The sequence below is a fragment of the Oncorhynchus gorbuscha genome, linkage group LG04, assembly GCF_021184085.1.
Source record: "Oncorhynchus gorbuscha isolate QuinsamMale2020 ecotype Even-year linkage group LG04, OgorEven_v1.0, whole genome shotgun sequence".
NCBI lineage: Eukaryota > Metazoa > Chordata > Actinopteri > Salmoniformes > Salmonidae > Oncorhynchus > Oncorhynchus gorbuscha.
The window spans coordinates 48387946-48401975 of NC_060176.1; the positions used below are offsets into that span (position 1 = coordinate 48387946).

The following is a 14030-nucleotide window of genomic DNA, read 5'->3' on the forward strand; positions in this document are numbered from 1 at the left end:
GGACCAGTAAACTGTGATAGACTAAGGTCATATCTGCTTGAGCAGACAGACATCTGTGGACTTTACAGCTAATTTAATCTCCATGAATGTTTGGGCAATTGCCTTCAATCTATCGCTGTGCACAGGTCATTAATTGGTGTTTGTTTGAATCCCCACCTAATTGTAATCTTGTGTGTCATCAAAAGAACAGTTGGGTGCCGATCGCAGGTTATGGGCATTGCAGATTTTAAAGGCAATTTCCGATTGAGCCAACATATGCAGCGTTTACCGTTAATGGGATCTCTGCGAACATTGCTTTTAAAACACGCAATGCCTATAACCCACAATCAGATTGAATCCCAGCCTAAATGTTCAAATGAGTGATTCAAATTTGTCAATGTGTGCGAGCAGAATTAGAAGCAAATACCCTCAAAGCTCGTCTTGCTTGTAAACAGATCTAACAGTTTGGACAGTCTACTTTTTCCATATTAAATCAATGTTGTAATTTAATGTCACAATTTACAAAAATCAACAAAACATTTTTTTATTTTATTACACAGAATACACAAGATATTGGATCAAAGTGAATAACCTCTTCATTTCATTTCTTGCTAAGTAATTCTTTTCACTTTAATGACTGTATACCCCCAACCCTCCCCCCAAAATGCTGTACTTTCCTTCACTAATAACAACGCAAGTTATTTTTAATATATAAAAGGGCACATAAGAAAATAGTATATCAGGGCATTCTTGCTAGACTAAAAGGTCTGCAGACACTGGGCCAATTAGACGTTCATATGATTGGTCACTAATTTAAAGATAATGGTAAGAGACAAGTGAGTACTGTGTAAATCCAACACTTTGTCTGACAGTGAAAACACCCTAAACAAGTTAGAATTCAAATGGCAATGTAGTATTTCCTCAAAACTTAATACAGGACATTTGCACCAATTTAGGATTAACCAAACCATGGCATTTGTTCCTCCAAAACAATAAACATCGCACAAAAAAAAATAAAAAAATAACTTTGCTATAAGATCGATACAAAATGCTCCAAGGTTACACTTCAATATGGCAACATATGGTCCAAAAACGTGTACTCATTGTATTAACTGGAATACAAAGCAGAAGTGTAAGTCGCTCTGGATAAGAGCGTCTGCTAAATGACTTAAATGTAAATGTAAATGTAAAGTGTCAAGTTCAACATATTATTACCTGGGGGGGTTCTGCAAAACAATACAGAATAGTAATCCTTACTAACAAGTATGATACACCCAGTATGATCAAGTTGTTGGCTTAAATCAACATGTTTAGCCAACACCACTGACCTAACAATGCAAAAAAGGAGGAACAATTCTACCCCCCTGAACCCAAGTCTAACAAACCATTGTGCATTCTAACAAACAAAAAAACTGCATTGGCCGTTACTACTAGTTCAGAGCTGAGAAAGCTTCTCTAATACACTACTTAAAAGAAAAAAGAAACAAATCTGCTTTACGTTGATTATCCCGAGCAAAGCATATAACTGAACACCCCTGCCTTTCCCAGCCTCAGATAAAACAACATTTCAACATATAACCCTCATTATCCCCGCCTGACAAACTGAAATCCTATACAACTAACTATCCCATGGATTCTCACTCAGCCCTATTATGCTTAGCTTGTACATGGCTTTTTGCCCTTGTCGGGAAATCCAAAGAAACTCAGCAGAAATCCCCTTTTCCCAAAACTAAGTATAACCTCCCTTTTCCAATAAACACAAATTGCACCGTCTTATTAATACGTGGAAGCTGTCTGAATTCAAAATGGTGCCACTGAATATCTTTGTCATCCATACAGTGGCAAGGAAAAGTATGTGAACCCTTTGGAATTACCTGGATTTCTGCATGAATTGGTCATCAAATTTGATCTGATCTTCATCTAAGTCACAACAATAGACAGTGTGCTTAAACTAATAACACACACATTGTATTTTTCTTGTCTATATTGAATACATCATTTAAACATTCACAGTGTAGGCTAGGAAAAAAGTATGTGAATCCCAAGGCTAATGACTTCTCCAAAAGCTAAATTGGAGTCAGCTAACCTGGAGTCCAATCAACGAGACGAGATTAGAGATGTTGGTTGGAGCTGCCTTGCCTTTATTAAACACTTACAACATGTGAGTTTGTTATTCACAAGAAGAATTGCCTGATGTGAACCATGCCTTGAACAAAAGAGATCTCAGAAGACCTAAGATTAAGAATTGTTGACTTGCATAAAGCTGGAAAAAGGTCACAAAAGTATCTCTAAAAGCCTTGATGTGCATCAGTCCACAGTAAAACAAATTATCTATAAAAATGGAGAAAGTTCACCACTGTTGCTAATCTCCCTAGGAGTGGCCATCCTGCAAAGATGATTTGAGCATTCTGCGCTGTGCTCTTGCAATGAGGTTAAGAATCCTAGTGTCAGCTAAAGACTTACAGAAATCTCTGGAACATGCTAACTTCTCTGTTGTCTACAAAACATAAAACACTAAATAAGAATAGTGTCCATGGGAGGACACCACAGTAGAAGCCACTGCTGCAACTACAGAAAATATTTGCTTGAGGTCATTGCTGACAAAGGAGGGTCAACCAGTTATTAAATCAAAGGGTTCACATACTTTTCCCACCCTGCACTGTGAATGTTTACACGGTGGGTTCAATAAAAGACAACATGTATAATTGCTTGTGTGTAATTAGTTTAAGCAGACTGTGTTTGTCTATTGTTGTGACCTAGATGAAGACCAGATCAAATGTTATGACCAATTTATGCAGAAACCCTGGTATTTACAAGGGTTCACATGCTTTTGCTTGTGTGTGTGAGAGAGATATAGAAACCACAAGAAGCCTCAATGTCGAGATATGCATATGAAGTCTTTAGACAACATAGCTGTGATTCTACCTAGTAGGTTTGGGGGAAGGCTCCAACAGATGAATACTATTTAGAACACCATTTGCGGCTGTATTTTCACAAAAGTAGGAAGCCTTCAAAATACAGAATTCTCCAAGATATCTAAAGCACTACACCACAAGTTGAGAGAGAAAAACAAAATCAATTCATCCTTTTTTTTTGTTGTTGTGCCAACTACTCAGGCACACGGAAATAGAAAAAGTGCCAACGGCTTACTAATATCAATATATTTATGCCTTCTAAGCTATGGTCACAAAAGATGCCATTTCATCCAGTGTGTAACTGTACACTTATGTTTTATTTACCTTTATTTAAATAGGCAAGTCAGTTAAGAACAAATTATTATTTTCAATTGTTCTCAGTGTATTTAAAAAACAAATATATATATATATATCCCTCAAACTAGTCATATGATCATGTACCCAAAATAACATCATAATGCAATGAAGGGTGCTGATCATATTCCTCATAAGATATTAGTCCATCATCATATAGGGGAATCCGGTCCTACTGTGTGGAGCGCATAGTACTATCCCACCCTACTATGCCTATAAGACTGGGCTAATCATTACCTAGCCAGTCTTCTCAAAAGAGTTTGATTGTAATTTCTGCATATAATCAAATACGAAGTCTATAGAACCTGTTAGGGAACTACAAGTTATTACCTAAGAGAGAGACACTTTACCTCAGGGCAAAGAGCTGTTTAATAAGGGAGGGAGGAAAAAAAGGACCACTTTGTATAGAGACAGAGAGTAATACAGGAGATCCTTGGAAGTCAAGTATTTGCTCCAGTGATTGGAGAGGAGCCTTGCATAGCAGGTCACCCACAAGGCTCTTCAGCTCTTGAAACGCGTCTGCTCACATATGTGGTTGAATTTCCTGCAACAAGGTGAAAAGGAAACAATACAAATGTGTCACATCATGAACCAGAGCTGCAGTGAAGAAGTGATTGCAGCTTTCCTCTACTAGCAGGTGTTATTGGCCAAGCTGATAAAACAGTGCCCCCTGCTGGTAAAATACATGTACAGCCACATTGAAGCCACTAACAGAGACCACACAACTATACACACAGTATCAGTCAAAAGTTGACACACCTACTCATTCCAAGGGTTTTATTTAATTTGTACTATTTTCTACACTGTAGAATAATAGTGAAGACATCAAAACTATGAAATAACATATAGAAAAATGTAGTAACCCCCCCAAAAGTGTTAAATCAAAATATATTTGAGATTCTTTAAAGTAGCCACCCTTTGCCTTGACAGCTTTGCACACTCATGGCATTCTCTCAACCAGTTTCATGAGGAATGCTTTTCCAACACTCTCGAAGAAGTTCCCATATTCGCAGAGCACTTGTTGGCTGCTTTTCCTTCACTCCACGGTCCAACTCATCCCAAACCATCTCAATTGGGTTGAGTTAGGGTGATTGTGGAGGCCAGGTCATCTGAGGATGCACTCCATTTATTTGGGGTGAAAGGCTGGAAACTCTAACAAACTTATCCTCTGCAGCAGAGGTAACTCTGGGTCTTCCTTTCCTGTGGCGGTCCTCATGAAAGCCAGTTTCATCATAGCGCTTGAAGGTTTTTGCGACGGCACTTGAATAAACTTTCAAAGTTCTTGAAATGTTCCGGATTGACTGACCTTCATGTCTTAAAATAATGATGGATTGTCGCTCCTCTTTGCTTATTTGAGCTGTTCTTGCCATAATATGGACTTGGTCTTTTACCAAATAGGGCTTCTGTATACCACCCTTACCATGTCACAACACAACTGATTGGCTCAAAACGCATTAAGGAAAGAAATTCCTCAAATTAACAAGGCACACCTGTTCATTTAAAGGCATTCCAGGTGACTGCCTCATGAGCTAGTTGAGAGAATGCCAAGCACGTGCAAAGCTGTCATGAAGGCAAAGGGTACTTTTGGTTATTACATGATTCCATATGTGTTATTTCATAGTTTGTGTCTTCACTATTATTCTACAATGTAGAATAGTTTTTTTTTACTTTTTAAATAGCCACCAAAAAAAGTAGGTGTCCAAACTATTGACTGGTACACATATAAGCTTGGACTGTGGAGACCTATTCAGAAGATAATGGCCACATGTAACTTACGTGGCGTGGTGTGCCTTTACTTGAGTTCGGCAGTTGCGTCCCCAATAACAGTCAGGCCGAGACGTCACAGCAACTGTGGGAAAGAATATCAAACAAATAAAGTTTCATTCATAATTTGGATATGCAAGTTCATTGCCATCTCGCAGTCTACAGTCGTTAGAGGCTGTGTCGTTGTGGGCAGTGCTCTCTCACCTGGGAGCTCCGAGCCAGGAATGTTCTGTCTATATTTGTAGGCCAGCTCCTTGAAGGCACGCAGGCCACAGCAGAAACACATTATGGCATTACTGTTGATGCGATAATCTGGGGTAGAAAAATTGGAGAGCGAGGGTTACTAGTGCGTTCCAAAGGGAGGTGGAAGGATGCTCTGCACTGTCAGTAGGACTTAGAACCATGTTCAAGATGGGAAGGTTAATGGTGGCGTTCCAGCTTATCGTTTTTGCAGTTGTGTTGATCATATCTCATAACATCTGCAGATGTGCCTCAGAAACACTTTATTATGATGTAGCAATTTTCTGAGATGTGCAGTGCAACTGCAAAAAAGGCAACCTGGAATACTTCCAATCTCAAGATACGTGAGGTGAAGAGGATAGTGTCAAGACTGACCAGAGAGATAGAAGGTTCCCTGTTGCAGGCCCCGAAGACCCTCCTGTAGCATGTCCCTCCACGACATCCCTCTGGCTGACAAGTAATTCTGTAAGCAGAAGACTTGAGGCTGTAATTGCTGCCAAACGTGCAACAAAGTACTGAGTAAAGGGTCCGAATACTTATGTAAATGTAATATTTCCATTAGTTTTTTTTGTCATTATGGGGCATTGTGTGTAAGATTGAAAGAAAAAAAATTGTTATCCATTTTTTAAATAAGGCTGTAAAGTAACAAAATGCGGAAAAAGTCAAGGGGTCTGAATACTTTCTGAAGGCACTGTATTAGACTTTAGTGATCTCCATAGTAGAGAAGTTATAAACAAATGCAAATGAAATACAGTCACTTAAATTGAGTTATGTAACAAGGAGCCGGTTTCCCAGACACAGAGTAGGACTAGTCCTGGACAACAAAATTGTACTTTTAATGTAACCTTTATGTAACTAGGCAAGTCGGTTAAGAACTAATTCTTATTTACAATGACGGCCTACACAGTCCAAACCCGGACGACGCTGGGCCAATTGTGTGCCGCCCTATAGGACTCCCAATCACGGCCGCTTGTGATACAGCCTGGATTCGAACCAGGATGTCTGCAGTGCCTTAGACCGCTGCGCCACTCAGGAGCCATAAAAAAACTGAAAAGCATGTTCAATGGAGAATCGCCATTGAAATAGTGTTTTACTCCAAGACTAAGATGAATCTGTGTCTGGGAAACCACCCCAAATAGTGCAGATACTGTTTCTGGGTGTCCAGACAGACCAACGGTTAGAGCCAAGGAGTATAAAAAGGATGTACCTGGAGGATCTCTGATTCATAGTTATTGCTGTTCAGAACACCATCCAGACATTTGTCTGTAAGGTTGAGTTCTGTGGAAGAAGACACAGATATTATATTTCTCATACTGGTAAACATGCTACTGTAATGTGATTCAGTAACAAATGATGAGTAAGACATAGGGACAATATAGGAAATCTATCTTGGTAAATTTCCATTTGCAACCACTATTGTCAAACTTTCCAAAATGATAGTGTTACCTTGGAAATCACCCAAAAGGCCTGGTTAACTAAGCATCAAATCACATTTTATTGGTCACATACACATGGTTGGCAGATGTTAATGCGAGTGTAGGGAAATGCTTGTGCTTCCAGTTCTGACCGTGCAGTAATATCTAACATGTAATCTAACAATTTCACAACTACCTTACACACACACACACACACACACACACACACACACACACACACACACACACACACACACACACACACACACACACACACACACGTGTAAAGGAAAGAATAAGAATATGTACATATAAATATATGGATGAGCGATGGCCGTGCAGCATAGGCAAGATGCAGTAGATGGTATAGAGTACAGTTTATACATATGGGATGAGTAATGTAGGGTATGTAAACATTATATAAAGTGGCATTGTTTAAAGTGACTAGTGATACATTTATTACATCTCATTTTTTATTACGAAAGTGGCTAGAGATTTGAGTCAGTATGTTGGCAGCAGCCACTCAATGTTCGTGATGGCTGTTTAATAGCCCAGTGTGAAGTTTGTACTGGTTATTTTCTAAGGTTAATTAAACGAATATCCACAAACCTATTTGCGATTAAGTACTACAACTTAGTTTGGGATTTTGGCAATGAACTTGTGGATAAAAAATGTTATGTATTTGCATCAGGTATGAAGGAAGTTAGAGGTAATTTCGTGAGCCAATGCTAACTAGCTTAGCGCAAAGACTGGAAGTCTTCAGGTACAGCTCTATGCCCGATGACTTCCAGTCTTGGCGTTAAGCTAGCGCTAGTTAGCGTTGGCTAACGAAACCTACCTCTAACTTCCATCATACTGGACGCGGAGACATACAAATTGTATCCATGAGTTAATTGGAATGCCAAAATGACGAACTAACCCTTTAACCTTAAATTACCATTTTCTTCAACCTTGTATTCTTTATTTACCCTTGGAAAATATCAGGGACTAACTGAACCAGTGCTTAGTAAATCTAGCCCTTAGGAGTACTAGAGCAGAGACAAACCATTGAAACATGCTAGGCAGCCTTGACAGCCGATCCTCTGGCAGCCCCAGTACATGTGGCAGAAGGGCCGTTGGCACGCCACACCTGCCCAACACAAAGAACCACACCCATCAGCACATTCAGCCAAGGCAACCGTGCCGTTGGTCCATGAACATTGACTGACAGGCCTGTGGGCCACTCACATTGCTGAGAGGAGAGTTCGGTGCGGCGGTCTGGCATGGGCTGCAGGCAGCAGGTGCAGATGACATGGCTGCCCTGAGGAGGACACGTGTACTCTCGAGGAGCTGCAGGAGGACAGGACACAGAGGGAAACATTTCAGTGGGACACATACGCGTATCATCTGGGTCGAGGCCCTGAAAGGTGCACACTGTACTGTTGTAGAATCTGCAGATGGAATGCTTGTAGCGCATCTGACCAACACATTTCTGTGTTCAGGCGAGGGCAACATTCTGATAGCCAATTTGATCACAATGTAGAACGATTACATATCAGTTATAAAATCACTATACAAAAAGGTTATCCATTATTGTGATCAACAGTTCGGCACAGTTCAGTAACCTGTAGTGGGGAAGTCAGAGCGTGTTGATGATGTTGATGGCCTCTCTCCAAGGGGTTTCCCAGCCCTGTCCTCAGGAGTTGGTGGGGCTGGTCCTAGAGAAGCTGGCCCTATGGCCCACAGAACCTGGCTAACCTCCTTCCTGTAGCCTGGACACTGTCTGCACATCACAAAGGGCTGGCTATGGACACACAACAGGAACAAGGAGAAAAGGTTTCAGTGGGAGAAAAACACAACACAGTCACACGCACTCGGTCACATACTGTACACACAAGACCACAAACACTCTCACGCATACACACAGCTACTCTTTTGTCTGACCTGATATCGGAGGCGTCGCTGTCATTGTCCGAGAGCTCAAAGAGATAATCGGAGTTGCCCTCTTCATCAGAGAAGGAACGCTCAATCTTTGGCTGCAGCATGTCCCGAGTTATCTTGTTGTGGCCGTCCATGCTCTTCAGGTCCTCCTCACTGCGACACTTCTCTGTGGACACACAGGGTCAATATTGCAATTCTTTATCCACACACAAAAAGAGATGGTACAAACAAAAGGCCCACGTATGTTTTTTATAGGCTAGCCCTGTACAGATATTCAGGACAAGGAGAAACACATAAGACAAGATGCACAAATGCCGTGTTTAACAGGGGGAAGAGCTGGGGACCATCCCCAGTAGTGTTAATGAGGGTCCAAGGGTAGAGTAGGGCAGATTGGATACAAACCTGGGTTCTGGATAAGGTAGGCCTCCACCAGGTTGTTGAGGATGTGGTTCTTGCGGATCCTCTCTACGGGGCAGCGACAGGTGGGGCAGAGAGACGAGCGCTCCATCCAGCCAGAGTAACACGCAGCACAGAAGGTGTGCATACAGGGCTGCAGGCTAGTTAGGAGACGCACAGGGAGATGATAACATGAACAATGCAGTGGATGCAGCTTTCTGTCGTACAGAATGGAATTACACAATGTTGTGTGTTTATATGGCTATATATTATATTTATTGAAACAGTTATTTTCATCTGCTGCGAGGAGCCACAAGCAATGAAAATGTGGAGTGGGCCTATTTTCAAATTTAGTAGTAGTAGGTACAGTCTTGCTGTACCTGACACAGTCATGAAGTAGGTCCTGACAGATGATACAGGTGAGGGACTCCTCCATTTTGTCAGTCGTGGCTCCTTCCACAGTCACGGCAGCTTTTCCCAATAGATCCGTGATAAGAGTTCCCTTAGCTGGGCCCGGGCCCACCACCTCAATACTGGAAGTATGTGGCAGTCCAAAATCATAGTTCTTATCTAGGGAAGGAAAAGGGGGAAAACTGTTACAATCAAGCGTCACCAACCAAGTATCAAGACCCCACAAGTTAATGACACTGACCAGCACCGTCAGTTTTCCTCCTCTTTCTCTCTGGCTCCATGTCCCCCTCTTCCAGCATTGGGACTCTGTTCTGGCCTTCAGTCTGTCGCACGTCTGTTGAGCAGAGGTGGTTAGAGTTGGGCTCCTCAGCCTTGCCTACAGAGGATGCAGCACATTTAGGACCCTCGGAACCTGAGAGACGAAGAATTATCAAAAGCCCATGAGATTGAGCACATTCAGTTACCTGTGCCTATCCTTGAATAGCAGGAGTAGTAGTGGCCATATAAGTCTGATCAAATCGGATAAAGTCTATCATATTATCAGTTGTCCAGAGCAGCCCTTGAATTTAGGGATTTTGAAAGAGGTAAAGGACAGTGAACAAAGCTGGCACAATTCAAGGGAGACATGCTATATCGGTTAAAGAATTTGAGGGGGGGAGGGCGGCAGACTTCACAATTAACCAAAATATAGAGCAAGCACAGGCCAGATGGAAAGCCTACCTGGGGCAGAGGAGTGCAGGAGGGAGGCTGCAGAAGAACATGCTGTGGAGGGGGAGAATGTGTGGAAGAGGTGGGAGGAGGTGGAGGGCTGGGGCTCCTCTAAGGCCTGCTGTTCCCAAGGAGGTCCAACCAGGAATGGCTCCACAGACACTGCTGCTGGAACAGTGCAGGGTTGGGCTTTCTGCTGCATATCTGAGCATTTGGTGGCGTCGCCTGACAGGATGAGAAAAGGGTGGTAAGCAACAAACAAGCTAATGAGCCTTTTCATGAAAAGGATGCAGAGGTCGCAGTCAAACATCACGTTGATTTGGGTATTACCTACTTACAAATTGAGTCTTGTGAGAATGTCCTCTCTGGTTTTATGGACTGATATGTGTAGGCAATATCTGTACGAGCAAAAGATTGCACACCACACTTATACTTTACTCAGTTGTTGAGGCAAACTTTCATGAATAATTCATTAAATATTCCAAAAAGGGAACATATTACTCTTATTTTGATCAGTCAAGAATGAGTTTAGCTGACCTACTTGTCCAACTCAGTTTACACACATTATGTAAGTTAATTGTGTATGTATTATATAACCAAGGTGTCAGCAGCGAAAGATACACAGGAAAACAAGTGGCTAAAAGACATTTATGCACTATGAACTACTGATTTATATACACTTTCTGAAGAAACTTAAGAAAAACGTTATATTCTTTATACAGCCTACATTTACATTTAAGTCATTTCCAACGTTTTTTAAACTGTGCTCCCTGTTTGTTTAACTAATTAATTGAAGTTATCTTAAGGAGATATAACCGATGTAAAACAGAGAAACCAACATTATGGTTTAGCAACAAAGAGACCACAGAGTGAAACACCCCAATGAATATAGGGAAAAAAACCTACTTAGCTCTGGCTCGTTTTTCCTGTACACAAAGTAGATGACGTCTCCATTCTGCAGCATATGAACCTGCTTTTTCACCAGCTTTGACATGTTAATCACTGTACCATTGGTGCTAGAGAGGTGGGGGGGAAAAAAAACGCACACAAAAAAAACAACACTGGTCAGTCATTTCTGTCGTGGATTTATCAGCAGCCTTGGAAGAAATCCCAGACTAGGGATGCAGTTATTATTATAGTAGCAATGAACAGGGCATTGATTAAATAGTAGCTTCTCTTCATGGGATGTATAGGGATGGAATTGTATCCTACACTATTGAGTAAATACACGGTCGCATTCCGTCTTTCCATTGCAGAGGTTTCCACAATATTCAGAAGCAAAACAGAGTTACCACTGTGCTCAATGATGCATAGCCTAATGCAGTGGGTGTGTGCGCGGACACTAGAGTGATGTGTGTAGAGAATACTTTGCTGACTCAGAGCATGGTAAAACACAACCTCTAATTACTGGTTAGTGTCATTTGCTTCATTACCTCCAAGCTGGTTGCTTTACACTGATAATTAGACTACACTGTGATGTGCAGGCCTAGATCTGTTCAATCTACCATTAAATACACTGACCAGTCACAACAAACAGGACAATCTGCATAACATATTTTTTTCTTATATAATAAAACCTAACATAAAAACGCAGGTTCAAATCTATTTAGCCTGATTAGGCTAACAGGTAAAATGCTTCACATTACCGCATTGTTAAACAAAGAATTGATCAGACGAGCCTTGAAAATGGGCCCACATTGAGCCTATAAGCTATACAGGACCGAAGAGAAAGAAAAAACACAACAAAAATATTGTTAGAGACCCCCCTCATACCTCATGTCCTCTAGCCACACCAACCCTGAGCTCTCATCCTGGACTATCTTACAGTGATCCCCCGAGACCAGTTTGCTAGCAGGAAAGGAAAGATCACAGCCTGGTGAAAGAAAATGACGGTTCATAAAAATGCACAGAAAATCACAACATCGTTCGTCTAAGATGACTATTTTAAGCATGATTTGAATAAGCTAGATGTTCTCGTATGGTAGGCTACTTATGATGTCGATGAAGGTACATCTCCTATTCAGAGGGGTTGGGTTAAATGCGGAAGACATTTCCGTGGAAGGAATTCAGTTGTACAACTGACTAGGTATCCCCCTATTCCTTATGGAGCTGTTGTGCTATTCCGTGTGTAAAAAGCATTACTTTGTTTACGTCACGTTAATATAAACAAGGACAATTACGACTTATTCATGAAACATTTTAAAATACCAGGAAAACATGTCTTTAGGCAATGGGCAGTTGATATTTTCACGAGGCGGCTCAAATTACTAGACTGAGATTGATGATTTATTGTCGATATATTTACACCCTTCCTTTATACCATATTTTGGATGGTGCATCAGACCACTTGTATTGGAAAGCAGAATCCTGGAATTCAATATAATAGAGACTACATACCATTCTGCACACATGTCCTCAATAGACACCTTTGATATCATCAGAGGGGGTGTCTAAGTTTTAGTGACCTTGGGCATTGTGCCTTAAATTAACTGGTTTTATTAAAGAGCCCAGACACTGCCTGGCTCTCATGTCTATGACATGTTGTCTTTTGTCACAAACATCAAGACATTTAGAAACCAGATCCTCAAAACAAGCAACGCCGATTATATTTAGTTTTTAAAAAGTGTCATGCCTTATAGAATCTATATTTTGCACATTACTATTATTGTGGGAGCAATAATCATTCATATTTAGAACAGGTATTTTAGTAACTCATTAAATATTTATATAATTTATAAATAACAGTTAGTGTCCTACCACAGAACTTCCTATATATTTCAGAAAGTAGCCTACAATATGGTGAAGTGAGTTAATGTCACTGTGTGGAATGTTAATTGTACCTTTTCTTCGCCCGACAGTACATTCCCTGTTGACAAGCAATACTTCCGATTCAGTGTCCACTTTTACTAACTTCCCCCATGGTTGACTTCTTTCATGAATATCCATGTTCAAAGCTGATACGTTCCAGTCTTCTAGCTATATTTCTAGATCAAATCATGAACAATAGAAATGTAAACACACTTCTTAAACTGGTGGCATCAAATATGTCATCTAAGAAGCGAACCCTATTCTAGTTGAGAAATGTGGAGCACTTGCTAGCTAAGTAGCTAACATTAGCTACTAGCTTAGCTTAGCTTAGAAGGATAAACAATGAATTAACCACCCTGTTTGGAACAAGAAACATAAAGATGTTACTGTACCTAGCTTGCTAAAGTAGCTAATGTAGCTAAAACGTTTGATTAGCAGGGTATTTCATCCTTGAAGCTAGTCAATCAAACATCAAAACAAGTTAACGTGGACATGCATCAACAATAAACTTCGTTTTCAAAATAAACATTGCTAAAACTGGCTACTAGTAGCTAGCTAGCTAACAACTTTCAAACTGCTTAACAGGTGTTAGAAACTAGAAATAAAACGATTTAGCTACCTTGAAAATAGATTTACTATACTCTCAAAAGCGCGATTATTTTAGCTTGAAGATGTTTTGTCCCTTCATTTTCCATCTTGGCACGCACACTAGTTTACTTCCTGGCAACTAAACGTATTTACAAGCATCAGCTGATGGAGGAGGGGCGGAGAAAGTAGTCTGGGGGGGAAAAGCTGTTAAAACAATATTAATATCACATAAATCTTTGCAAAAATGCTTTAATTTATTTATTTTCTAACGCATCTGCGTGGAATTATACTGTAAGGCTAATGTCAAAACTCATGTCAAAACTGCATATACAACCAGGGGTTCATTGGGAATTTGGAGGGTTGTGGTAGGGTTGTGGTTGAGGCAGCTGCTAGGGTTGCACTAGGATGTTGACATGCAGCCAGTGGTGGGAAAAGTACCCAATTGTCATACTTGAGTAAAAGTAAAGATACCTTAATAGAAAATGACTCAGGAAAATGTGAAAGTCACACAGTAAAATACTACTTGAGTGAA

General features: G+C 40.7%; 1 protein-coding gene across 3 annotated transcripts; it reads right to left on the reverse strand.

Annotated features, from left to right (window-relative positions):
* Window positions 1–509: 509 nt before the first annotated feature.
* LOC124034185 (E3 ubiquitin-protein ligase CHFR-like) lies at window positions 510–13663 on the reverse strand. Of its 3 annotated transcripts, none has more exons than XM_046347034.1 (18): window positions 13530–13663; window positions 12943–13086; window positions 11876–11975; window positions 11009–11118; window positions 10441–10500; window positions 10115–10327; window positions 9636–9728; window positions 9364–9553; window positions 8990–9144; window positions 8591–8753; window positions 8272–8450; window positions 7895–7996; window positions 7713–7796; window positions 6460–6530; window positions 5628–5715; window positions 5217–5324; window positions 5025–5097; window positions 510–3792 (listed from the first exon to the last, which is right to left on the reverse strand). In XM_046347034.1, exons 2-18 carry the CDS (start codon window positions 13046–13048, stop codon window positions 3750–3752), a joined length of 1938 nt encoding a protein of 645 aa, XP_046202990.1. In that variant the 5' UTR covers window positions 13049–13086; window positions 13530–13663; the 3' UTR covers window positions 510–3749. The 3 variants fall into 3 exon arrangements, with proteins under 3 accessions (XP_046202990.1, XP_046202989.1, XP_046202988.1); XM_046347033.1 differs by having other exon boundaries at window positions 9636–9770; XM_046347032.1 differs by having other exon boundaries at window positions 9636–9806.
* Window positions 13664–14030: the final 367 nt, after the last annotated feature.

Coding starts and splice junctions, on each gene's coding strand:
- LOC124034185 (XM_046347032.1), bottom strand. CDS start 13,048: ATGGATATTCATGAAAGAAGTCAACCATGGGGGAAGTTAGTAAAAGTG. Junction 8,754..8,989: donor CTACCTTATCCAGAACCCAG/GTTTGTATCCAA, acceptor GTGTGTCCACAG/AGAAGTGTCGCAGTGAGGAG. Junction 8,451..8,590: donor AGCGACGCCTCCGATATCAG/GTCAGACAAAAG, acceptor GTGTGTCCATAG/CCAGCCCTTTGTGATGTGCA.